The 27408-nt window shown below is 35.6% G+C and overlaps 1 protein-coding gene across 1 annotated transcript in view; it reads left to right on the top strand.

Annotated features, from left to right (window-relative positions):
- ADAMTS19 (ADAM metallopeptidase with thrombospondin type 1 motif 19) overlaps positions 1-27408 on the top strand; it is a 280800-nt gene that overhangs the window by 162929 nt on the left and 90463 nt on the right. The window contains 6 exon segments of the mRNA XM_032627346.1: positions 4035-4136; positions 9840-9938; positions 9940-9971; positions 10899-11071; positions 21598-21725; positions 25818-25938. Of these exon segments, the coding sequence (XP_032483237.1) occupies positions 4035-4136; positions 9840-9938; positions 9940-9971; positions 10899-11071; positions 21598-21725; positions 25818-25938 (655 nt within the window).

The following is a 27408-nucleotide window of genomic DNA, read 5'->3' as shown; positions in this document are numbered from 1 at the left end:
AGTGCTTTTCAGCCCTTTCCTATGAGGTCATATTCTTCTTGAAATACACAATTTAGAAGTTCCTTTTGGGAAGGTCTGTTGGTGGTAAACACTCAGTTTTTGTTTCCTTGAAAGAGTGTTTATTTAACCTTCAGTCTTGAATAAAATTTTAGCTGAGTTCAGGACTGTAGATTGACAGTTACTTTTTTCCTCTTACCACTATGAATACATCATGTATTCACTTTTTTTATGTTTGTGCCAAGATGCCATCTTTGCTATTTTCCTAATCTTAAAAGGCAACTTTCAACATTTCACGGTGTTTTAATGATGTTTGCTGTAGATTTTTATAGATGTCCAGAGGTCCATTAATTTTGAAGATGTGTTCTCAGTGGTTAGTTTGCTGACTTTTTTTTAAATGAATGGATGTTGAATTGTGTCACAAGCTTTGTATCTAGAGATACAAAGATCATAGAGTTTGAAGTTTTTGATGTGCTTGATTATGTTAATCAAATCTCTACTATTATAGTAGCCTTGCATTCCAAGAAAAACCCAACATGATCATGATGGTACACTACCTTTTTTCATGGATTGCTGGATTCCATCTGATAAAAATTGTGTAGAATATTTAAATCTAAGTTTGTAAATGAGGTAGATCACTATTTTCATTTCCTTTTAAAACTCCTGTCTGGTTTGGGTATCATACAGTGTGTTTTGGAATATTGCTTCTTTTTCTGTTCTCTAGACAGTTTATGTAAATTGACAGTTTAAGTTTTTGGATCAGATGTATTCTTTGTGGGAAGATTTTTAACAGTCACTTTTAATTATTCTATGGTTAGGCAATAGTTTCAGCTTTTCTATTTCTTCTTTGGTCCATTTTAGCAAGATTTTGTAAGTTTTTAAAAAATATTTTGCATTTCATATTCATTCTAAAGTTTTCTGGCATGAAGTTGTTCATAATGTCTTCCTACTTCTGTTTAAACTTTATATCATCTGTAGTTATGCCTTCATTTTTTATTCCTAATAATGTTTATTTTTGCCTTCTTTTTTTCTTGATTTTCAATTTTATTAATATTCATAAAAAACTAGATTTCAGTTTTTTAAATTTCTTTTGAGTCTTTGTATTCTATTTTTTTAATACCTCTCTTTCTCTCTTCCTTACTTTTTTCCTCTCTTCCATCCTTAATAATAGCAAGCTGTTCTGTGATAGAAAAGATTGTTTTTGAAAATATTATTCCATACTGAATTACACTTGCAATCAAATGTTACATTATTGGGATTGTAGTTTGAAAGATAATTTATGGATGAACAAGGAGTTACATGTCTGAGATTTAATTGCTACTTCCATGCATATGCACTTAAGATTTTTTTATTTTAACATAAAATTCAAAACATCTTAGTGGAACTATTTGCTATAAAGAAAGACATGGACACAGGTTGTCTTTGAAGATAAATTTTATGATATCTATACATGGACAGTTAATCCATGTCCATTTAAATTTTTCCATTGAAAATATTTTTTTTTCATGTAAGCTTTTTAAAAGGCTTCTTGAGATAAACATCCAAATTTATATATGCTTTTAAGGGTCATTTCTTATTATAGAGGAATAAAAAGGAATGTCGTATTATTTTTATTAGTTTGCAAGGAATGCTGAGTTGTACGTTTCTGTCCTGGATTCCTGTACACAGCATTTTAATTTGAAGTTCTTTTCCTAATTGACATAGTAAGTGATTTCAGTAATTAAGTTGAAAAGAAGATTTGACTCTGGCCTGTGTAACATACAGAGTGTTTGGTTCTAACAAAATACCCAGTCCTGCTCCTCTTAAGAAAGGGCTTGGTATTACATAGCTCTAACATCATGCATCTGACATGTTGTACTTCTCAAGGAGAAAACAGTCCATTCCATTTCTTCACTATTTTATTGCTTTACTTTTTACAGTTTGGTTTGAATCCTGAATCTGAGTTATCTTTCAGAATGAGGCTATAATTTACTTACCAAAAGATTCCCAGCACTGTAGAACATAAAGCGTAAAGAGATCTCCTCTATGAGAGATATATTCTGTATGACTGTGCTTATCTTGAAAAGCTGCCAGGTTTGCTTTTATGCTCTCAGTGCCTCAAGTGGGAATCAGTTAGAGTACCTGCTGTTTTGAATAGCAGATAATGGTAGAAGGTCAGAATTCAGACCACCACAGTGTTCAACAAGCAAGTATGATTTTAAAACTACAGCATAGACAAGATTTGCTTTTTAGTTCAATATACATTGGTTAACTAATGAACTTGACTAAAATAATTCATGTTATAGCACAACTAAGCCTTATTGAATATTAATAAAGCAAAATTCTTCTTTGGTGGAAAATTCAGCATTTGACCCCATAATTATAAAATATCATTAACAAGAATGTCTTGGAGAAAAAAATAAAAACTTTTAGGACTAAAATTCTCAAGTTAGATATCTATTAATTCAAATATAAATGTGTCCACAAAAGTACACGATAAACAATTAACCTCTCTGCTTATTTTCAAGAGTCTAAAATATTGCAGAGAAGCTATTTCATTTAGGCATTCTTTAAAATTAGTTCCTGGATGAATTTTTGGTAAATGATATGTGAAATAAAAGCAAAGAAATTAAGCTAAATCATATCCTAAGTATAATAAGGTGTATTTGTATGAAATATTTTGAAGCAGAAAAACTATCTGTCACAGCACATAAAATAGTGTAAATAGAATATATCACACTCCTGCCATAGACTATTGAATTTTCAAGAACTTACAAACATTTCAGAAATCTAAATTTTTAAATAAAGAAAGAATAGGAAAATAATATTTGGGGAGTTGTAACAAATTCGGAGAGTTGTAATAGACCTGCTTGAAATCTTAGTTTAAATTTATGAGTCATAAGTTAATTTTAACTTTACAGTGATTTTCAGTTTGTTTTGAACACTAAGGCCAGAGTAAACCCCCTAAAATAACCTTTTTATCTTATCAACCTACTGGTCAACTGCTGAATAATTTATTTTTCCCTCCAAATATGGAGTCCTGGCATTCAGGATCTGGTTTTTCTGTCTTTAAAATCTTGTTCCCTACTCCCTACCCTTATATGCCTCCTCCCATCTGACTGGTCTTCTCACCCTTTCAAGACTGTCTTTCACATCAACACTTACTTGCTCTGTCCTTATCAACCTGCTTTCTTCCAGCCTTTACTCCAAATATCTGGATAGGTAGTCACAGTATCATCTTCAAGATAGATTACTCCAGTTGCTTTAAGTATGCCACATGGATTTGATATTTCTGTGTAATTTGTTAATAACATGCTTGTATCTAAAAACTTAAGCCATCCTATAGAAATAGAAAGTCCTTAAGAATGTGGTAGTTTTGCCTCTTTATCTGTCTCTGGGTGGCCACAAGTATAGAGTTCTCTTCTTTCAGTGTTGCGTTTATGCTGTTATATCTCACTATTTTTTGTTTGTTCCCTCAACTTTTCCCTAGAAAAAGTTAAGTGTATTCTGGGTACCTAGAACTCATTCATACTGAGGTAAAAATGACTGATAACAAGGGAAATATGCCCACTGAGGGTCTCTGTATTGCATCAGGGGCCAAGGCTATGTGATGAAATAATGAAGTACTAACATGGCTTGTCGGCATACAGCAAAGCATAAGTGAGGACAGGCTTTAAGATAGGAGGCACTAAATTCATACCATAAGCTCATTACTTTAATTTTTCTAGCCTGGTTCATATAATGGTATAAATAATGAGTTTTAGCTTACAGTTTTCTGCTGTAGCTACTTAATCTTGTATAATCACATGTGTTTTATTTAAAGAAATTTTAAAATAGTTAAATTTATGAAACAGATTTTCTATTTTTATCAGTCTTCTCATCACTATAAACAAGCCATACACTATTTCAATTATAAGTTTAATATTAAAAGTACCTAAAGTATATTTTTCTTCAAATCATTTCTGATGTTCTGTTAAAAGAGCTCTCTCAAACCTTATTGACTTAACCTCAAAAATGTGATGCCTTCCCCTTATTAGTTATTATACCCTTGTTTTCAGCATGTTATTTGCACAGGGTTGTGGTGCAAGGTAGAAGGGGAAAAAGAATGCAGAACCAAACTAGATCCACCAATGGATGGAACTGATTGTGACACTGGTAAGGTAAGTCATTGGTGCTGCCTGAAATTAATAAGAATTTTAAGTGAAACTTGCATTTTCTCCTTACTAGTTATGAGTGTAACTGGTAAGACATTTTCTTCTGCCAGTTACATATGTATCTTTCTTAACACCAGTGTAATACTTTCAGTATATATAAAGTTTCAGCATTTCCTCTATTTTCAATTTTAACACTTATATTTTTGCAAATCCATGGGTTTTTAAAATACCAATGCAGTAATTTTTTATTGTTGATTATGACAATGTGGAGAGTTGGATATATGTATTACTTTAACAAAAATGAAATATTTTACTATTAAATTACACGTAAGTAAAAGATTCGCAAATAAATCATAAATAGTAAAACTCAGCTAATGAATCCTTAAAGTATAAAATATTGTCTTAGGAGAGCCACCAGGTATAGTTTTTCCTTGTCATTTCAAGCATCATAAATAAAATATTCTGGGGGATTAGTAAACATTTGGCTGTCTAAGTTGTTTAATCTAATGTGTTTCATAAGGCTATGGAAATGTATTAGTACACATTTCCAGATCATTTCAATTGCTGTTGAAAATTAATTTTCTTTTGAAGAATATTAAGGCATTAGATCCCATATAAACTGATAATTACAGTTAATTTAATCAAAAGATAACCATTCAATAGTTTACATAATTTTCTAATTTTTATTCTATGAAGGGAAAGTAGAACAGTTATTACTTTACTCATTAGATGTAAGATCAGAAAACTTGCCTCTGAAGAACATGAATTTTTATTACATTTGAAAAGAAGCAACAACATAAAGATTACTTGGGGTGAATTACTTAGTGAAAAAAATTAAGTTATGTAGAGGGCTAGTTTAAAAGCACATCAATTTGAAAAATGGACAGAAATGGAAATCTAGCAATTCCACTTCTGGAATTTTGTCCTAAGTAAATACTTACACCTGTGCAAAAAGATAGGCACGTGTGCATGTACACACACAAACACACGCACACACATGCTTATGTCAGGATGCAACTTGCTGTGGTGAGAAATGAGGTACAACAAAAATATTCATCAGGAGAGGAATGGTTCCAGTGTAGCTGTTAACAGAATGAGGTAAATATATATGTATTAAACTGAAAACATCTACAAGACATGATAGTTAGTATAGAGACATGTCAGAAAAAACTGATACTTTATATGATACCATTTGAGAGTTAGGGAAAAAAACAATTTGCATACAGATGTGAGTATACACACAGAGTATATATTTTTAAACTCATAGAAAATGGTTTGAAAATATAAATGCCAAACTATAATTAGCAGTTGACTCTTGGGAGGGATGTGGAATTGATGGATGGAATAAAGCAATGGGAAGTGAGGGTGAATATAACTTTTCTCCTGAGATTTCTGGATTGTTTGACATAAGCATATAGTCATATTACTTCTGTGATTTCTTTAATGAGAAAAAAATGTACAGCATGTAGTCATATTACTTCTGTGATTTCTTTAATGAGAAAAAGAAAAATGTACAAATTAAGTCCCAAATAATAAAAAAGGACTAGAAATATTTTATCACGAGATATAATCAGTAAGAAAATGGTTCCTTGAAAGAGAACTTCTGTGAATATCAGTCAGTTGTTTACAGACTGCCAAATGTGTTTTCTGTGAGCTTATATGGAGCGTCAGAATTTGGATTTGTATTATTTTTAAGTTATACACAAAAGTACAATAATGTATGTATATTGGGCAAGCCTCATGGTATTATGCTGAGTAATTTATTACTTGAGTCATAAAACTCTGCACCAGCAATAATTTCCATCATCCCTGAAACACAAAAGCAGTAATAAATAGAGATAACCAAATATTCAGCCACATGTCTTCACACATCACACAACCCATTTGTCTTACTTAGTTCTTCATTAGCAATATAAAATCTGTTCATTTTTATAATCTGGTGTCCTAAATATTTTTCTACTATTTTTTTCTTCTGATATTTATGAGAATAAATTGCATTCTTTAGTTCTCTGAAGTAAACTTATTTTTTCAGCAATCAAAATTGTAATTACTCATTAAACGTAAATGTTTTATTTCCCTATAATTGTGCTAATGATATTCTCTTAGTGGTTCTGTAATGCTCTGTGTATTGAAATAACTAATGAACTTCTCAGTTCCTCAGGCCATATGGGCTTCTTCAGCTATCCATCTGTTCCGGCTGTTGTAGGAGCCATCATGACAATAGCTTCCAACACTCTGCAGTTGAGGGCTGTAGAGATAAAATATTTGGATGCTTGCAACCTCGCGCTAAACACTGCTAGCTCAGTACATGGCAAACCAAGAAACAAAGCTGAGAATTTTGTAATGTGTTACACTCTAGTGATGTTAATTTAGGTGTATAACTAGTTCATCTAAGAGTATATAATTAAGTCTGAGAAGGTGCTGACCAGAATTCTATGATTCTAAATGATTTTTTTAAGAGATTTTATTTATTTATTTAATTTATTTTTGGCCGCGTCGGGTCTTTAGTTGCGGCGCACGGGCTCTTCGCTGCGGATCATGGGCTTCTGTCTAGTTGTGGCATGTGGGTTTTCTCTATCTAGTTGTGGCACGTAGGCTCCAAGGTGCATGGGCTCTGTAGTTTGTGGCACTCAGGCTCTCTCATTGAGGCGCGTGAGCTCAGTAGTTGTGGCCCGTGGACTTAGTTGCTTCACAGCATGTGGGATCTTAGTTCCCTGACCAGGGATCGAACCTGTGTCCCCTGCATTGTAAGGTGGATTCTTTACCACTGGACCACCAGGGAAGTCCCAATTCAAAATGATTTTGAGGATAGGGATTTATCTACTATTTATAGACAGCATTTTCCAAATTAAAAGCAGCCTGTTTTCTTTCTTCTCCTTTTCTCTACTATCATCTGTATTTACATTTATATTAACAAAGATCCAAGAGTTGATAAATGATTTGGTTTAAACCAAGAAATGTATGTTTTTTACTTAAAATATTTTCTAGGAATTGGTGGATGGGGAAGGAAAGCTAAATACAACTTACTAGAATTTTAGACTGTTTTGAAGGATGCTACATAATATATTTCAATTATTTACTTTCCTAAGTTCCTAAAGGATAAAATTACCACCATTGTTCTTTATTGAAAAAATGAAGGATATAATATCCTTACAGTCACAAATTTGCATATGGAGACAGTTTATTGCCTTCTTTCTTCCTCTTCTTTCATCTAACAATGTATGTACAAGAAGATTTGTTTAGAGAATAATGTTTCCTTTGTCATCTTCATGAACCCCTTCCAATTGGATGTTTTCATCAACTTCCTAGGCATATTCCCATAGAAATTTGAGAGAATAGAAATATAGTCAAACTTTTTTAGGTCGTGTACTGTCCCAGAAATAAACTATATTGTATATTTCCTTAGCATTTTCATAAGTCAGACTGAATTATTTGATATGAGAAATTTTGAGTTTTTAAAATCATGCATAATATAATTTTTTGAAGCTAAAAAATACAAATGAAACAAAACATCCTGCTAGAAAATTCATGAAAAGCAGCATTAGGATCATTTTATGTAAAACCCAATAGACTATTTTGTATAATAGTTTAAACAAAACATTTAACACTTTGCCCAGTGTTGAAACACAGCACCACCTAGAAGACAGAAAAGCAGGTTCTCCATAGTTTTGTCCAGAGATCTGGTTATCTGCAAGGGGATGAACTTTAATTATTACACTATGCTTTCTTTAAATTTCACTTATTTGTGTATGCAAATTTGGCTTGCATATCTGTTTCCATTTCTCTTCATCTGCCAGACGTGTCTAGTTTAAATGACGTGCAACTCTAGATCTGGGTCTTTCCCAGAATATTTTTAGTCAGCTGAGAACTCTAGCCCAGCCTTTCAATGCCAACTTACTGCTAAATGGGCGAGGAGCTGTGATATGCACTCAGGGAAACACCCTTCACCTAGGCCAAAACAACTTGACCAATTGAAGTTTGACAGCTTTCACACTGGATTTTTTTTTTTCCATGAATGACATAACATCATTAAATCCTTAAAACCAGTAAGTTGTTTAAAAGTTTTCACGAGGTCTGTTTGTTTTCCTCCTTTTGCAATTTTGAGACTGAATCTTCATATAAAATCTCAATTTATTTAATGACAATCTTAACATGTCAATACACTCTGAGTTGTTGAGGTTTTGTTTGTTTTTTCCAAGCCTGGATTTAAAACTCCTTGAATCCAAAAAAGGTTGAATTTAAAATCTGACATTATTAGAGAAAATCTGCAGGAACTGATTATTGCATAGAAAAGCATTAACTGGGCTCACACAAAACTACGTAGCATAGTTTTTTAAATTCTCTCTTCTAAAAACAGCATTTAAAAACATATTATCAAAATAAGTTTTAAAGAAACAGATCAGTTAAGGTCAGAATGAATAGAATTTTGGTGAGATTTCTGGAAACTTATTAATAAAATTAATATAATGATGTATAACTTGTTATTAGCATTTTTATTATAGTTAATCTTTATTAAATCTTTGCTAAGGACTATGCATTGTGCTTAGTTTCATTCAACTTCTGAAAATTCTATTAGGTAAATATCAGTATGATTATCATTCACATTTGAAATGGAAAACTAAGATCAGAGAGCTGCTATAATTTCTTCAAATCCCTTATAAATCATGTTGCCATTAGTGCAAAATATCGTTTAGGACTGGAAGGATCAGATTGCTCAACCCTTGTGACTGTACAATCATTTATCTAAATTTTTTAATCTTTACTTATTTCCCAACATGGTTTTGTTAATTAATTTTTACCTTTAATATGTTTGCTATGATCATGATAGATCTGATTTTCCAGGAATAAAGAGAAATTATAATAATCTGTCCACAAAGTCCTGGCAACCATTCCTCGGTGGCCACAGAAACAGCCTCTTTGGCTGTTTTTGTTTAAAGTTAATAATAAAATAAATATAAAAAAGAGAATGAACACACTCCTTTCTCTTCTTTCTTTGCTGTCTTTCTCAGTTAATAGATACCAAGTAATCTATAATTCTATTGAAATGAATTGATAGAATTTCAAAAAGTCTAATTGTTCAAGTCTTTCAAATGAACAGCTTTTGAAAGAAAATTTGCTGTAATGTTAGTGCTTGAATTTGACAGAAACTTTCAGAAAAAAAAAAAACAATATAAAGGAAAGTGCTAAAATTGAGTTCATACTCTTTCTTTTAAGTTACAAGGAGAGTACCCTGAATCACTGACAGTTTAAATCAAAATTGCTAATTTGCTAAAATGTCTGCTTCAGTCTAGTTAAAGACATTTATATCTACATACCATCTTATATTATACTTGACCCTATGCTTTTTTGGTCCTCTGTTTTAAATTGTTATGTTTCCTTAAAATGTGTTAGTTTTCTTCCTGGCTGTACAACCCCAGGTTCCTTCTTTGCCCTATCTCCGTCACAAGTACTGAATTTCCATGGCTATAGTATACAAATATCTGTGTGCTATTCTTATGACAAGACTGTATGATCTGACATGAGAACTGGACCAGTGTATTACTATGACAGTAAGCACGTGTCAACTTATTTTTGGTCTTTTTCAATTCCACACGGTTTTGGGGCTCTTAGCAGACCTGATTTAATCTCAATTCCAGTGACTCTATAGGCCAGTGAATGATTTTCCGTTGTGCCGTGATTTGTTCACCTAAGACATAACTTTTGGAATAGTGGTGTAAGGCTGGAGAGTGTACCAGCAGGACCTCAGCACCTGGACTCGTGGCTGGAGAGTGGAGCATGTGGAGTCCCTGTAGCCGAACCTGCAGTTCTGGGAATCAGCAGTCGAGAGCGCAAATGTCCTGGGTAAACGCAAAGTTCCTGGATTGGGGGAGGGCATTGTTTTCTTCAAGTTTGAAATAAAAAGGTTTTACTGATAAACCATGTTGGGGGCCAAAGAAACTTCTCAAACCTCACTCCACTTTGGGAAAACAGAAAAGTCCCCTCAAATTATTTTATGTAAAATCTCCCTTCAAAGAAGAAAATAAGACCAAACTCTCTAAGAACAAATAATTAAACACTACACAGAGTGTGTTTTGAGCACAATCAAATTTTAAAATGTGTTGAAATAAGCAGGGAGAGATGTGTTAGAAAAAGCAAGTCACCATTAAAAGGAACTGTGAGAGAAGCGGAAGCTGATAGGACTTCAGAAAGAGAGGGAATGAGGGCAACATGAGTGTCAGTAGAAGCTAAGAATGATGAGAAATGAAATCCTGCTGAGCACATGTATGGATAGGTGAGCGTCCAAGAATCAGCTTGCTGTCTCCATCATTCCTAGAGTGATCCTAGGAAATGTGGTGAGAAAGTCATGTCAGCTTATGCTTTAACTTTGGTGTGGATTCAGTGGCCCCAGTTCCTCAACAAGAGATTTTAAAGAATGTATGTGAAACCTTAGAAGCAACTCCTTAATAATTCTTAGCCCCACTCTTTTCATGGGAAGTACAGGCTTTCTATTTTGCCCCCAACTTCTGCCCTTTACCCTTCTATATCATTTTCATGGCAAATGGGCTTTTGTTTCTCATGTATTTTGGAAATTAAATGGCTCAAAGGTTGGAAAAAATATATATTTTTAAATAAACATGGATTTCCTACCAATTACCAATCTGTCCACTTTTTCAAAAGTAGATTTAATATAAAGGACTATACCTTATTAATATATTGCCTTTTGATTTTTTTAAATGAGTAGTTAACAGAAAAAAAGATAAAATTGATTATTTGTACTGTCTTTTCTAGGCTAGGTTCTGAAGCAAGGGATTGTAATGGTCCCAGAAAACAATACAGAATATGTGAGAATCCACCTTGTCCTGCAGGTTTGCCTGGATTCAGAGACTGGCAATGTCAGGCCTATAGTGTTAGAACTTCGTACCCAAAGCATGTACTTCAGTGGCACGCTGTCACGGATGAAGGTATGACCAACCAGATCGCCACCGTCTTAGTTATGTAGACTTCTAGGTTTGCAAGGTGCTTGAACACAAATGGGCACAGCAGTTTTATTTTCGATAGCCAAACACTGGAAACAATCAAAAAGGTTCTAAGTAGCCCTGCAGGGTTAGCAAGCTGAGGTATATCTGTGCCATGGGATATTATGCAACAGTATACAGAACACTCTGTTAACATATGCAGTGACCTGGTGGATGTCACAGCATTATGCTGAGTAGGAAAACCCAATCTCAAAATGTCTCACACTGTATGATTCCTTTTATATAACATTCTTGAAGCCACAAAAGTATCGAGATGGAAAACAGACAGATGAGTGGTTACCAGGAGTTAAGGGTGGTGGTGGGAGAGGGATGGGTGTCCCTGTAAAGGGGTAGCACAAGGTAGAACTAGAGATCTTTATAGAAAGTGCAAATTGGCTCATTCTGATCTCCCAGTTAAAGCATTTCAGAGACTTGCCATAACTCTTCAGGTAGAGGCCAAATTTCACATGACACGCTCGGCAAGACCTCTTTAGCCTGATTCCTTCTCTTGTCTCCTGCCTCATATAAAACCTCACTCTCTTTTCCTCTGTGCTCCAGATATTGCCCTTGTTTCACTGCTTCCTACATGTCATGCTTTCTTCCCCCACACATGGCCTCCAAACATACTGTTTCTTTATAGAAAGAAGAATAGAATAGAATAGTCTTCTATTCACACCATCCTTTTAATAAAGGTTAATTCTATATTTCCAGATGCTTCAACCAACAAACTTTGGAGTCTTCATTTTCCATTTAGTTCTCTTTTACTGTACATTCAAAAAGCAGTAAAGTCACATGAGCCCTATCTTTAAAATACATCCAGAATCTGATTATTGCCCAATATCTCCAGAGCTGCCACCCTGATATAAGCAACAGTGTCTTACCTGGATGATTGTAGTAGCTGTCTAACTGTTCTTTTTCCTTTTTTAATTTTTGCATTTTATTTTCTTTCTTTTTTTATACAGCAGGTTCTTATTAGTCATCCATTTTATATACATCAGTGTATACATGTCAATCCCAATCTCCCAATTCATCACACCACCACCCCCACCTCCCGCTGCTTTCCCCCTTTGGTGTCCATACGTTTGTTCTCTACATCTGTGTCTCAGTTTCTTCCCTGCAAACCGTTCATCTGTACCATTTTTTCTACATTCCACATATATGCATTAATATATGATATTTGTTTTTTCTCTTTCTAACTTACTTCACTCTGTATGACAATCTCTAGATCCATCCACATCTCTGCAAATAAACCAATTTCGTTCCTTTTTATGGCTGAGTAATATTCCATTGTAAATATGTACCACTTCTTTATCCATTTGTCTGTCGATGGACATTTAGGTTGCTTCCATGACCTACCTATTGTGAATAGTGCTGCAGTGAACATTGGGGTTCATGTGTCTTTTTGAATTATGGTTTTCTCTGGGTATATGCCCAGTACTGGGATTGCTGGATCATACGGTAATTCTATGTTTAGCTTTTTAAGGCTGTACTGTTCTCCATAGAGGTTGTATCAGTTTACATTCCCACCAGCAGTACAAGATGGTTCCCTTTCCTCCACACCCTCTCAAGCATTTGTTCTTTGTAGGTTTTCGTTGCTGCCCGTTCTAACTGTGTGAGGTGATACCTCATTGTAGTTTTGATTTGCATTTCTCTAATAATTAGTGATGTTGAGCAGCTTTCATGTGCTTCCTGGCATCTGTATATCTTCTCTGGATGTTTAGGTCTTCTGCCCATTTTTGGATTGGTTTGTTTCTTTTTTTAATATTGAGCTGCATGAGCTGTTTATATATTTTGGAGATTAATCCTTTGTCTGTTGATTCATTTGCAAATATTTTCTCCCATTTGAGGGTTGTCTTTCATCTTCTTTATGGTTTCCTTTGCTGTGCGAAAGCTTTGATGTTTCATTAGGTCCCATTTGTTTATTTTTGTCTATTTCCATTACTCTAGGAGGTGGATCAAAAAAGATCTTGCTGTGATTTATGTCAAAGAGTGTTCTTCCTAAGTTTTCCTCTAAGAGTTTTATAGTGTCCAGTTTTACATTTAGGTCTCGAATCCATTTTGAGTTTGTTTTCATGTATGGTGTTAGGGAGTGTTCTAATTTCATTCTTTTACGTGTAGCTGTCCAGTTTTCCCAGCACCACTTATTGAAGAGGCTGTCTTTTCTCCATTGTATATCCTTGCCTCCTTTGTCATAGATTGGTTAACCATAGGTGCGTGTGTTTATCTCTGGGCTTTCTCTCTTGTTCCATTGATCTGTATTTCTGTTTTTGTGCCAAGTACCATATTGTCTTGATTACTGTAGCTTTGTAGTATAGTCTGAAGTCAGGGAGTCTGATTCCTCCAGCTCCGTTTCCCTCAAGACTGCTTTGACTATTAGGCGTCTTTTGTGTCTCCATACAAATTTTAAGATTGTTTGTTCCAGTTCCATAAAAATTGCCATTGGTAATTTGATAGGGATTGCATTGAATCTGTAGATTGCTTTGGGTAGTACAGTCATTTTCACAATATTGATTCTTCTAGTCCAAGAACATGGTATATCTCTCCATCTGTTGGTATTATCTTTAATTTCTTTCATCAGTGTCTTATAGTTTTCTGCATACAGGTCTTTTGTCTCCCTAGGTAGGTTTATTCCTAGGTATTTTATTCTTTTTGTTGCAGTGGTAAATGGGAGTGTTTCCTTAATTTCTCTTTCAGATTTTCATCATTAGTGTATAGGAATGCAAGAGATTTCTGTGCATTAATTTTGTATCTGCAACTTTACCAAATTCATTGATTAGCTCTAGTAGTTTTCTGGTGGCATCTTTAGGATTCTCTATATATAGTATCATGTCACCTGCAAACAGTGACAGTTTACTTCTTCCTTTCCAGTTGTATTCCTTTTATTTCCTTTCTTCTCTGATTGCCGTGGCTAGGACTTCCAAAATTTGTTGATTAATAGTGGTGAGAGTGACATCCTTTGTATTGTTCCTGATGTTAGAGGAAATCCTTCAGTTTTTCACCATTGAGAATGATGTTTGCTGTGGGTTTGTCGTATATGGTCTTTATTATGTTGAGGTAGGTCCCCTCTGTGTCCACTTCCTGGTGAGTATTTTAATCATAAATGGGTGTTGAATTTTGTCAAAAGCTTTTTCTGCATTTATTGAGATGATCATATGGTTTTTATTCTTCAGTTTGTTAATATGGTGTATCACATTGATTGATTTGAGTATACTGAAGAATCCTTGTATCCCTGGGATAAATCCCACTTGATCATGGTGTATGATCCTTTTAATGTGTTGTTTGATTCTGTTTTCTAGTATTTTATTGAGGATTTCTGCATATTATATTTCATTAGTGATATCGATCTGTAATTTTCTTTTTTTGTAGTATCTTTGTCTGGTTTTGGTATCAGGGTGATGGTGCCCTCGTAGAGTGAGTTTGGGAGTGTTCCTTCCTCTGCAATTTTTTGGAAGAGTTTGAGAAGGATGGGTGTTAGCTCTTCTCTAAATGTTTGATAGAAATCACCATATGAAGCCATCTGCCTCCCAGACTTTTGTTTGTTGGAAGATTTTTAATCACAGTTTCAATTTTATTACTTGTGATTGGTCTGTTCATATTTTCTATTTCTTCCTGTTTTTAGTCTTGGAAGGTTTATACCTTTCTAAGAATTTGTCCATTTCTTCCAGGTTGTCCCATTTATTGGCATAGGGTTGTTTGTAGTAGTCTCTTAGGATGCTTTGTATTTCTGCGGTTGTCTGTTGTAACTTCTCCCTTTTCATTTCTAATTTTATTGATTTGAGTCCTCTCCCTTTTTCTTGATGAGTCTGGCTAATGGTTTATCAATTTTGTTTATCTTCTCAAAGAACCAGATTTTATTTTATTGATCTTTGCTATTGTTTTGCTTTGTTTCTCTTCTATTATTTCTGCTCTGATCTTTATGATTTCTTTCCTTCTGCTAACGTTGGGTTTGTTTGTTCTTCTTTCTTTTGTTCCTTTAGGTGTAAGGTTTAGATTGTTTATTTGAGATTTTCTTGTTTCTTGAGGTAGGCTTGTATAGCTGTAAACTTCCCTCTTAGAACTGCTTTTGCCGCATCCCATAGGGTTTGGATTTTCGTGTTTTCCTTTGTCATTTGTCTCTAGGTATTTTTTGATTTCCTCTTTGATTTCCTCAGTGATCTTTTGGTATTTAATAGCATATTGTTTAGCCTCCATGTGGTTGTGTTTTTTACGATTTTTTCCCTGTAATTGATTTCCAATCTCATAGTGTTGTGGTCAGAAAAGACGCTTGATATGTTTTCAGTTTTCTACAATTTAATGAGGCTTGATTTGTGACCCAAGATGTGAACTCTCCTGGAGAATGTTCTGTGCACCCTTGAGAAGAAAGTGTAATCTACTGTTTTTGGATGGAATGTCCTATACATGTCAATTAAATCTGTCTAAAAAAAAAAAAAATCTGTCGGTCTATTGTGTCATTTAAAGTTTGTGTTTTCCTTATTAATTTTCTGTTTCGATGATCTGTCCATTCGTGTAAGTGAGGTGTAAAGTCCCCCACTATTATTGTGTTACTGTCCATTTCCCTTTTATAGCTGTTAGCATTTGTCTTATGTATTGGGGTGCTCCTATGTTGGGTACATAATATTTATACTTGTTATATCTTCTTAGATTGATCCCTTGATCATTATGTAGTGTTCTTCCTTGTCTCTTGTAACATTCTTTATTTTAAAGTTTATTTATCTGATATGAGTATTGCTACTCCAGCTTTCTTTTGATTTCTGTTTTCATGGAATATCTTTTTCCATCCCCTCACTTTCAGTCTGTATGTGTCCCTAGGTCTGAAGTGGGTCTCTTGTAGACAGCATATATATGGGTCTTGTTTTTGTATCCATTCAGGAAACCTGTGTCTTTTGTTGGAGCATTAATCCATTCACATTTAAGGTAATTATCGATATGTATGTTCCTATTATCATTTTCTTCATTGTGTTTTGGGTTTGGTTTTGTAGGTCCTTTTCTTGTCTTGTGTTTCCCACTTAGAGAAGTTCCTCTGGCATTTGTTGTAGAGTTGGTTTGTTGGTGGTGAATTCTCCTAGCTTTTGCTTGTCTGTAAACCTTTGATTTCTCCATGGAATCTGAATGAGATCCTTGCTGAGTAACGTAATCTTGGTTATAGGTTCTTCCCTTTCATCACTTTAAGTATATCATGCCACTCCCTTCTGGCTTGTAGAATTTCTGCTGAGAGATCAGCTGTTAACCTTATGGGAGTTCCCTTGTTTGTTATTGTCGTTTTTTCCCTTGCTGCTTCAGTAATTTTTCTTTGTCTTTAATTTTTGCCAATTTTTTTTTTTTTTTTTTTGCAGTACGCGGGCCTCTCACTGTTGTGGCCTCTCCCATTACGGAGCACAGTCTCCGGATGCGCAGGCTCAGCAGCCATGGCCCACGGTCCCAGCCGCTCCACGGCATGTAGGGTCTTCCCAGATCGGGGCACGAACCCATGTCCCCTGCATCTGGAGGTGGACTCTCAACCACTGCACCACCAGGGAAGCCGGCCAATTTGATTACTATGTGTCTCGGCGTGTTTCTCCTTGGGTTTATCCTGTATGGGACATCTCTGCGCTTCCTGGACTTGGGTGGCTATTTCCTTTCCCATGTTAGGGAAGTTTTTGACTATAATCTCTTCATATATTTTCTAGGGTCGTTCTCTCTCTCTTCTCCTTCTGGGATGCCTCTAATGCGAATGTTGTTGCGTTCAGTGTTGTCCCAGAGGTCTCTTAGGCTGTCTTCATTTCTTTTCATTCTTTTTTCTTTATTTTGTTCTACAGCAATGAATTCCACCATTCTGTCTTCCAAGTCACTTTTCCATTCTTCTGCCTCAGTTATTCTGCTATTGATTCCTTCTAGTGTATTTTTCATGTCAGTTATTGTATTGTTCATCTCTGTTTGTTTGTTCTTTTTTCTTTTTTTTTTGCGGTACGCAGGCCTCTCACCGCTGCAGCCCCTCCCGCTACAGAGCACAGGCTCCGGACGCGCAGGCTCAGTGGCCATGGCTCACGGGCCCAGCCGCTCCGTGGCATGTGGGACCCTGCCGGACCGGGGCACGAACCCACGTCCCCTGCTTCGGCAGGCAGACTCCCAACCACTGCGCCACCAGGGAAGCCCTGTTTGTTTGTTCTTTAATTGTTATAGATCTTTGTTGAACATTTCTTGCATCTTCTCAGTCCTTTGCCTCCATTCTTTTTTCTGAGGTCCTGGATCATCTTCACTATCATTATTCTGAATTCTTTTTCTGGAAGGTTGCCTATCTCCACTTCATTTAGTTGTTTTTCTGAGGTTTTATCTTGTTCCTTCATCTGGTACATAACCCTCTGCCTTTTCATCTTGTCTATCTTTCTGTGAGTGTGGTTTTTGTTCCACGGGCTCAAGGATTGTAGTACTTCTTCTGCTATCTCTAACTGTTCTTTATGCCTGTGTCCTCATACCTCCTTCAGTCTCAACATAGCCAGAGTGATGCATTTAAAATGTCAGTCATGTCATGTTATTCTTCCATTCAGAAGCCTTCAGTGTCTTCCCAGCTCACTAAAAGTCCAAAGTTCTTCTAATGGTCTCTAAGGTCCTCAGCTCCCTGGCTCCCTGTTACCCTCTAAGTTCAGCTGTACTGTGCCCGCATCACACCTTGCCACCCACACTGGCTCCCTTCTGTCTTAGTGTCTTGGAAGTTGTTTTCTCTGGTGAATTACTTTTCCCAGATAGCAGTATGATTTATTCTCTCACCTCCTTCTGATCTTTTCATAAATATTGACTCAGTGCTTTTCCTTCCCCTGCTTTATTCTTTTTTCACAGACCTTATCATCATCTATCATAATATTTTTATTTTACTTGTTTATGTCCCCCCTCAAATAATAATTGTTAGAGCAAGAGTTGTATTTTGTGCATTGCTATGTGTTTAGCACCGTAAGCAGTATCTGAACAGAGTAGACACTTAATAAATATTTAGTGAAAGAATGATATGTCTTATGGGAATTTTCTGTAGTGACCTGTCCTGGCCCCTCTTCTCACTAAACGTCCTTCTTGGCATAATCTTACTTATTCACTAGGTTTTATTTATCATCCGAATGCTAAAGGAACACAAACATTTATCTCCAACCTAGATCTCTCTGTCCTGAGCTCCTTACCTGTTTACCTATGTTGCATGAACTTGTCCACTCAGCATCCCATTCATCTCTAACTCAGCATGGTTCAAGTTCAACATACCCCTTCCCCTTTTCCTTTCTCTCACTCCCACCATCTCTCCTCTTACTGTGCTCTCTCATGGAGCATAGCATCATGATCAGCCTCATTACCAAGCTAAGCCAGAATCCTTCTGCCTCAATCTCCATCCCCCTGTAATCAATCAGCACACCCTATTTGTCCAAACCTTTCTTTGTTTGCCAGCATCTTTGTTCATGATTGCACCATCTCTGACCTGGATTCTTCAAACGGCTTCCTCACTGTCTCTCTGACCCTCCTTCAGCCCCTACTCCTCATTTCAGACAGGCAGGCCTTTTTGAAGGCCAAAACCATCAGTCACTGTGCCAAGGAGTACCCTTCCACAAATCCCGTTGCTGTCAGGACCAATCTCAAACTTTATTACCTGGTTTATAAGGCCGTTATTGTGACCTACCCCCTTTAACGTCTCTGGCCTCATCTCCATCATTCCCTTCTGTAATCTCCAGCACTGCCAGGCCGAATTTCATTTCATCCCTCAGATACATCATGTTTTCTTAATTCTGAGCCTATAAATATGCATGTTTCTTGGCACAATATCCTTTCTTTCTCAAGCTTTAATCTCTTTCCCCGTGTATTTACCTTGAAAACTTCTACTGATTTTCTGAACTCAGTTTATGACAAGTTCTCTAGGAAAAAAGAATCCCGCTGATCTTCCATATAGGATACGTACCCCTGCCAAGTACTCCACAAGACCCTGCTGAAGCAGATTTTAATGCGTCTCTATTCCCTCTATTGTCTGTGCCCAGTGTACTGTCTGGCAGTTATCAAGCTTCTGATGGATATTTGTTGCATTAATTTAAGTATATAAGTAATATTTTTTCATGGTAAAAATAAAGTCAATATGACAGTTCAAATCCTGAAAATCATCATCTGATCCTGGGTTAATTCTACATCTGCCTCCAACTGGCTGTCTGATTTGATAATATTTACTTCATTTGAGACCTGTTTACTCACATGTGAAATAAGAGATAGGAAACAGGTTCCCTCCAGATTTTAAAAGAAAATCAGAGTTGTATGGAGGTCAATTTAAAATATTAAAACTGTTGGAAATCACAATTAAGGGAGCTCCTGACTCTTATAAAGTGTTGTTTATCATCAGAATGATCCATAATAGATATTTATATAATTATCAGGGTACCATTTTTGATAATTCTGTGACATGTATCAATCAAACATGTCAGTCTGTATGATGAATAAAAGACACAACAATAGTTTTTATGTATTAGAGCCATATGGAAGAAATTGAAATATACAAGTCTTTTAAAAACCCCCAAGTTTTCGATACTTTAAAATGCAAGTGGCTATTTCTGTTTTTTTATGTAACACATGAATCTCTGGCTAAGAGAATTAAATATAAGGTATCAATACAGTAGTGAACATTTATTTTTAGAGAAAAAAAGGTGCATGGCTTTAACGTTCAGGTATTTTGCATACTCTGTGCTGAAATTTGGCTGAAATCCATGTTTAATGCATACCTTGGAAAGGGGTGGTCTCTTAAATCAAGACAGAGCCTGCCTGCCAAGTACTGGCATGTTACATGGATCACTATAATGTCACAATCTCAAGGGTGTACTCCAGGAAGGAAGATTGGTATCAAATTTTGATGTCATCTATAAGGCTAAAGTAAGTACAGTAAATTGACAATATGTAAAAGGAGGAATACAACGTTTTTATCTGAGTTCTTGCTTAGAATGTAAATGGAATATTCTAGACTAACTTCTTTCAACATCATTCTTATATCTGGTTTGCTCCTCTCTTCAGTGAAAACTCCAGAAAGAGAATGGTGAGGTGTGTGTGTGTGTGTGTGTGTGTGTTTGTATATATATGTCACTATTAAAGTGTTGCAATGACAGCAGCTGTTTTTAATTCCAAAGATATGACATAGTAAGTAGTCACTGAATAAACATAACGTACTTTGAGGTGTGACAGCACACTGAACTGCTTTATTGCAGCGTATAATAGCATCTTAAAGGGAAATTTCAAAACCATTCACATTAAAAGCCATGGTACAACTCCCCAAAATTGTTCAGACCAGTATCCAGAAGCCACATGTGAAAACTGTTTGAAATGTTCAATTCTGAAGGCTCCTTTAACTGTCTGTCTTCTCTTTGCCAAGTGATACCCTGTTCCATGCCTTTGGCTGTTATTTGGTATTTATAGAATCCCATCAGCATACGTGGAACTTTACTGAAGACATAAGCGAAGATCAGTGTCAGAGACTGAAAACTATTTTCCATTCTATTTGTATGAGCTTAATAAACAGTAAAGGGCCTGACTGGTGTCAAGCCAATAGAGTAGTAATGTAGCCTGGAAATTGCTCTGAAGTTTCTGATTTGGATAATCCTACTACTGGTGTTACCAAATACTGCAGCTCCTCTGCAGGATGCTTAGAAATAGAAACAGCACTTTAAAAATGTTTTGCCACTTTTTGACTGAGCCTAATAGGCAAGTGTTTTAACTCTAACCCTCCTACCTTATTGTTTAAGGAAGCACTGAAGGTGACTGCCACCCATTCAAGAATTCTTTACCTAGAACTGTAGTTCTCACCCTAAACATCATACATCCTGACATGCTTTCTGAGTAAGCAATGAAGAGGGTGAGTCCCAGCTAGCACTTCAGCAACTGTGCATTCCGATGGATGTTCTCATGGGATTGTATTGCATTGCTAAACATCCTCGCAATGGAAAATCTTACAAGAATGGTTCATCTTAGAAGTTCTTCTTTCTCCCTTTACAAATTTTTCAGTTAGAAAATGCCAAATGCATAGGATTTTAAATTAGTGTATTGGAATTTAGAAGTGAGACATCAAGAAAGGCTTCATGAATAAAGTAAATCTTAAATAGGCAGAAATCTGATATGTTCTTAAAATGAGTTCATGCCAAAAGATAAGAGCAAAAAATGGGAGTATGCAAAATAGTTTTCACGAAAAATGCTTGGTTTGTGTGTGGTAGAGGTTTAGTGCCAGAAAATAATAAATGGTACATTTAAAAAATAATCTGAAGGCATAATTCTTAAGAAGGAGATTAATATTCATTGGATACCTATTTCTGCTCAGGCATTATCTCATTTACTACTTATAATAACCCTCTAGTATTATATATTCTAATAGTGCATTACTCAGTTAATATCAGATTATATTTTTTTACTCCTAACTGTTCTGAAAAATAAAGCTTGAGGTAAAAATACTTATGGAACAAATTTTGTTCATTTATTTTTATCCACTCTGTATGTAGAAAAACCATGTGCCTTGTTTTGCTCTCCTGTTGGAAAAGAACAGCCTATTCTTCTATCAGAAAAAGTGTTGGATGGAACTTCTTGTGGATATCAGGGATTAGATATCTGTGCAAATGGCAGGTGTCAGGTAAGACATTCCAAAAGGGAGAGTGTATATGCTGAGGGAGGGTTGGGGGACCTTCGAGCAGCTGCACAGTACAGTGGAAAGCTCTGCCTCAACTGTGATCTTCAGCAAGTCTGATCAGCTTTGAAAGTCCATTTCTTCATCTGTATAATGAAGAGTCCAGACTAGAAAATATATAATACTCATTACTAGCTGAAAGAATCTGAAAATTTTATTCTGTAATGTACATATTACAGGTGTAAAATTGTGACACTTTGGGCATTCCAGACCAGAAGCTCAAGCACTCCAGTTCTCCATGACTTGTGTCCAAGACTGAGCCATGGGGCAAAAACCTATAAAATCAGTCTTATTACTCAAAGTATCATCAACATTCTTGAATCAGCTGATTTCTAAATGTACATTCAATTTTTATTATACTTAGCGTTTCATTTGCCTATTTCTTTTTAAAAATAATCTCCATCTACTGTGTGCATTTATGTGCTTTTCTTTATTTATCATTAGAAAGGAGACATTCTGGGGCTTCCCTGGTGGCGCAGTGGGTTGAGAGTCCGCCCTGCCGATGCAGGGGACGCGGGTTTTGTGCCCCAGTCCGGGAAGATCCCCACATGCCGCGGAGCGGCTGGGCCCGTGAGCCATGGCCGCTGGAGCCTGCGCGTCCAGAGCCTGTGGCTCCTCAACGGGAGAGGCCACAACAGTGAGAGGCCTGCGTACCACAAAAAAAAAAAAAAAAAAAAAAAAAAGGAGACATTCTGTTAAAATGAATATGAATAGTGTAGTGGAAAGATCAAACGCTAAAGCTTTGAAGTTGCTAGTTACAGGTCTGCCACTGTCTCAGGTTGGCTTCCCCTGGGAAGATTATTATGCAGGAAGTATAATACCAGGTGTTTTCATGATCAACATGTATGCAGAGCCGGAAGGAGGCAGGACTGAGCACAGGGAGCATTTGGGCTTGGTACAGTCACAAGATGTCAGCTGGCCATGTGAGGAACATTGTGGCTGGGATGGCTCTTCAAAGTTGTCCCCATTTGGGGTGAGAAAACCAGACCTTTTTAACCCCCATTATCTACTAGTGTTTGGATACAAGCTGTCCCAGGGGATGAGGGGGATGTGATCTTGGGAAACGCAGATTTCTTTAGGCTAGCCATTTTCTTCTAAACAGGGCTGAAGGCTAAGAGCCATCAGCTGATAAATTTCCCAGGCATGGAAGGAAAATATGTACATCCTTTAGTAATAAAAGAGGTATCTGAGTGGAGGAGGACTGAATCCACGAGAACCACTAGGAAACTGTGTTCTCGGGAAAATCACTTAAAATATGTATGTGTCCGTTAATCTGTAAAATAAAATAGGCAGCCAGTGGTCATTGACTTTTTTGTGCAATACACTCCTTTGAGAATTTGATAAAAGTTTTGGTTTCTTCCTATAAAAACGCATACCTGACCACATATGCACACACACGCATGTGCACACATGCTCCAAAAATTTGAAAACATTACCAAGCTATGGATGGATCAATCTCTGGTCCAATAGAAGTCTATAGACTTCTGGATAAAAACTTGGAAACATCGTGAAACTTAAATGCTTTAGCAGCTCTCAGATTCTTTATTTTGCCATCATGCTCTAACATTTAAAGCGTAGAATCATGCAATATATTTGGTATAAGAGACAGTCTTATAATTACATATTAATTTCCTTTATTCTTTAACAGAATATGGCAGTAGCCTGAAATATAATTTTTCATTTGTCTATTTAAAAATCATTGCAATTATTTATCTATACATATTTTGTTTTCAAAACTGTATGTTGTACAATTAAAACTTTTATCTTTATTTTATCATTTTATGTAAATGTCAGATTAGTATATGACTTAAACGAATTTATTTTTCAAAAGAAATTATTTTCCTAACTCTATATGCCAAATACAATAGCTTACATTGCTGTGCTTTTCACTTAACAGTATTGTGTAAGCCAGATCTTTTATAGAGTCCCTAGGTAAACATAAAAGTAACAGCAACAACAACAAAAAATTCTGCAGAAGTGTTATGTGAACCTGATGATTATAATTAAAGTTCTGTGAAATGAGTTGTAACTTCTGACAGCATTGGAATACTTCAGGATTCTGGCTTTTTAACTAACATGCTTCATTCTGTCTTTCAGTATAATTAAAAGCATGCTTCCTTTTTTGTCTCTGACAACCCTCTGTATCCTGGGTTTGGCTAGAGTGTTCTATTTTTATCATAAAACATACACCATTGAAGTTGAACGTAGAATTCTAAACTTGGTGAGTGGACTAAGGAGGGCAATTGAAAATAGACAGCTTTCTCCTGGTGACCCAGTTTGGCTCCCTGGCATTTCTATCCTGGAAGAGGATAGAGAAAACTCTCCTCTGTATTATCATGGTACCTGCCAGTTTCCAGCCTGCCATTGGTACTTCAGGTACCTGCCACCAGTTAAACAGTATTGTCTTTTCCAAGTCATTCATCCTCAACTTTTAGAGTTATGTGAGCGTATTTCGATAAGTGTGGATGCTTGAGGCTACCAGTTACAAAATACTAATTCTTTGATTCTTATTTTAAGCTTACGTGATTATTGAACCATGGCATTATGTCTATCCCTGCCTTTTATTTTAGATTTTACAAACTTATACTATCCCAGTTACAAGGGTTACAAAAAACTAAGAGACAACTAGGTACTAATTTATTCAATCATTTAACTACTATTTATCAAGTTTATTATATTTGCTGAGAAACAAGTCGGATGCTAGGGATAGAACAATAAAGGCACTTTTTATCATTTCAAAATCACTCTAAACTCTACTCTAAATTTTCTCCTCATTTGTACATGAAGGAGAGACTTTTTCTTTAACCCCAGGACTCTCAGGTCTTTTCATGGCTCCTGATCAGTGGACTCTGACCATATCTTTGTTGTATTTTGAGAATTTCCTGTGGTGACCACCTCTTTCATCCAGAAACATTCTCTTCATTTCTCCCTGAATAAGCTTTGATTCGCTGGTCAGAGTTCTCTACTATTGCATTGTTTTGTCTACTTCTTGACACTGATACACACCCTCATGACAAAGGGAAAGGATGCTGTATTATGCAGGTTTAATGCGATTTTTGCTTTCTTGGGATATCATCCTGCAGCTGCATTTTATAACCTGCTCCTTCCCACACCCAACACCACCGACACCAACCACAGAAAAAGACCCTGGTTGTTTTTCTGTTTTATGTGATATTTTAAAAATTTATTTAAATAATTGTAACTTGTTATGAATGGATGTAACATCAGTCAGTCTTGCAGCTTCTTCTTGATTAGGAGAGATGGTATAATTCTACCATTTATTTCTGACAGTACAGACATTAACTTATGCACTTTGAGTATGCACAACTTTGCAAAATATCATATTTTCTAAACATCAAAGGGAGACCAACATTATTCACTAGAAAAGAGTCAATGATTTAATCTAAGAAGATTCATATTAACATCATTCTTCTGGGAACATATAAAAATTAATTATCCCAGTGTTACTGTTTTCTTATAGCAACCATAGGTTGTGAGCAGTTCTTACTCACTCATGCGTTAGATGCCAAAGAAGTTGGGGGTAGAAGTTTATTGGTGAACTGTAATGAATGTAAACATTTATATTTGGTTTCCACAGAGTTAATATTTAATACTCAGCATCTCCTCTTCAACCACTTTAGGAGTGAAGCCACCCATCCATACGGTGAAGCTTATCTGTTCTATGTTGAGTAGAATGAATTAGATTTATCATGTTATATTTAATAGAAATGTGACTTCCTTTGGGATTTATGTAAATTGCATTTGTCTCAATAATAGTTTTCCAAATTGCTTTAGGATACCATTTAATTCTTAATATAAGAAAAATACTTTTATCACTACCCTACTTTGGACAATTTACAGGTGGTATTATTTGACATGAGCTTGCTGTATTAGTTTGCACCAGAGAATATGGCATTTTATTAGTTTGTAAAATAAATAGGTCTAGTTTGTAGAGACTAGGTTTGTCCTAAAGTAGTGGTTAAAAGAGAAAAGAAGAAAAAGCTCATTTTATGATGTACTGTCATTCTCTTGTTGCAGAAAGTTGGCTGTGATGGTTTATTAGGGTCTCTTGCAAGGGAAGATCATTGTGGTGTATGCAATGGCAATGGAAAATCATGCAAAATCATTAAAGGAGATTTTAATCACACCAGAGGAGCAGGTGATTATTTTTTTATTTTTTCAAGGTTAACAATCCAAATAATCTCTGGGGACAGATTACATTGAACTTAACTTAGAAATGACAGTTCTGATTCTGTTGAAGACTTTTGTAATGGGTATTGAATGATTTTTTGCAATGACATACAGTACATGTGATATGAGCCAGAAATTCTAACAAGCCCATTTCCCAATACTGAAAACATGAAGTCGTTTGTTGTGCATTTAATAAATTGGAGCAGCAAGGGAATAATCTAATTTGCATTGGCCAATGTTATCAGGTTTCTACAGACCTTATCCTCCAATGCAAATTATTGATGTCTAACAGAGAATGATGATTTGTAACAGCCTGAAGCAACTATTGAGAGTATTAAGTCTTCAGGTTTTCAGCTTTCCATTTTCTTTATTTTTTTCCTAATGTTTTTACTAAATTCAAAAGGAATTAATTTTTTAAAAGAGAATCTATAGCAATGTAGCAAGTTGGAAACTGTAACAGGGAGTCAGAAGATGTGGGCTGATGTTCCAGATATATTAAGAGAGGGAACATGTCCTCTCTTGTTGTCTTTCCTCATCTATAAATACATCTATAAATACTCAGGGGATATGAGGATGAAGTGATGATGATTGATCTATGTAGTGTGAATTTTAAGGTGATCCACAACAAAAAGTGATATCTGTACTGAAATATAATAACCCACAAATAAGCTTTATATACAGAAAATGCTTTATACTGAAGCCCTCAAGCTTACGGAGAGGAAGCAAACATTTCTATGTTTACATTAGTGTCTTACCTAGACATCTATCTATTGAACTATCTTAGTATTTATGATTAAATTTTCATTATCATTCATATTCTTACATTACATACATCAACTTTTTCCTTTTTTACATTTCTTGTTCAAATACCAAGACCTGACCTAAAAATGTGTATTTGTTTTGATACAAAGAATAAGCCATTTATATTTGAATAATCAAGAAGACTGAGTTCATTCTAGATTTTAAAAAGTCCTTCAGAAAAGAAAATTAGACACAGCCCTCGAAAGCTGAATATAACCTTTCTCTAGGCCCCAGCAGAATAAAAGATAAGTGAGCTTGAAGAACTTGAAGCCTAAAAATAACTAAGGCCCAGGGTAAATTGCAGATCAAAATCTCAACCTCCAAAGCTGTGAAAAAAGGTGACAGGTCCTACAAGTCAAAATCTGTCAGAACTCATTTAGAATAGTCAGATGGAGCTGTAACAGGCTCTTATACTTTCGCCTAAGTGCAATTATAATAAGCTTTTCAGCCTGATTGTGATGGGAGACGTTTTTATAGTGCAGAAGTTCAAATCAAGTCTGAAAGACTGAAGAGATTTAAAGACACTAGAATTTTTGAAGACTATTCCTGCATAGTTACTTAATTTGCATGGAAACAGTTCACTGAAGAATACCGATGCACATTCAGCACTGGTACCTTTTTCTTAGTTGTAATAACA

The sequence above is a fragment of the Phocoena sinus genome, chromosome 3, assembly GCF_008692025.1.
Source record: "Phocoena sinus isolate mPhoSin1 chromosome 3, mPhoSin1.pri, whole genome shotgun sequence".
Taxonomy (NCBI): Eukaryota; Metazoa; Chordata; class Mammalia; order Artiodactyla; family Phocoenidae; genus Phocoena; species Phocoena sinus.
The sequence above is the reverse complement of the archived record's forward strand: the minus strand, read 5'-3'. Positions and strand labels throughout refer to the sequence as shown.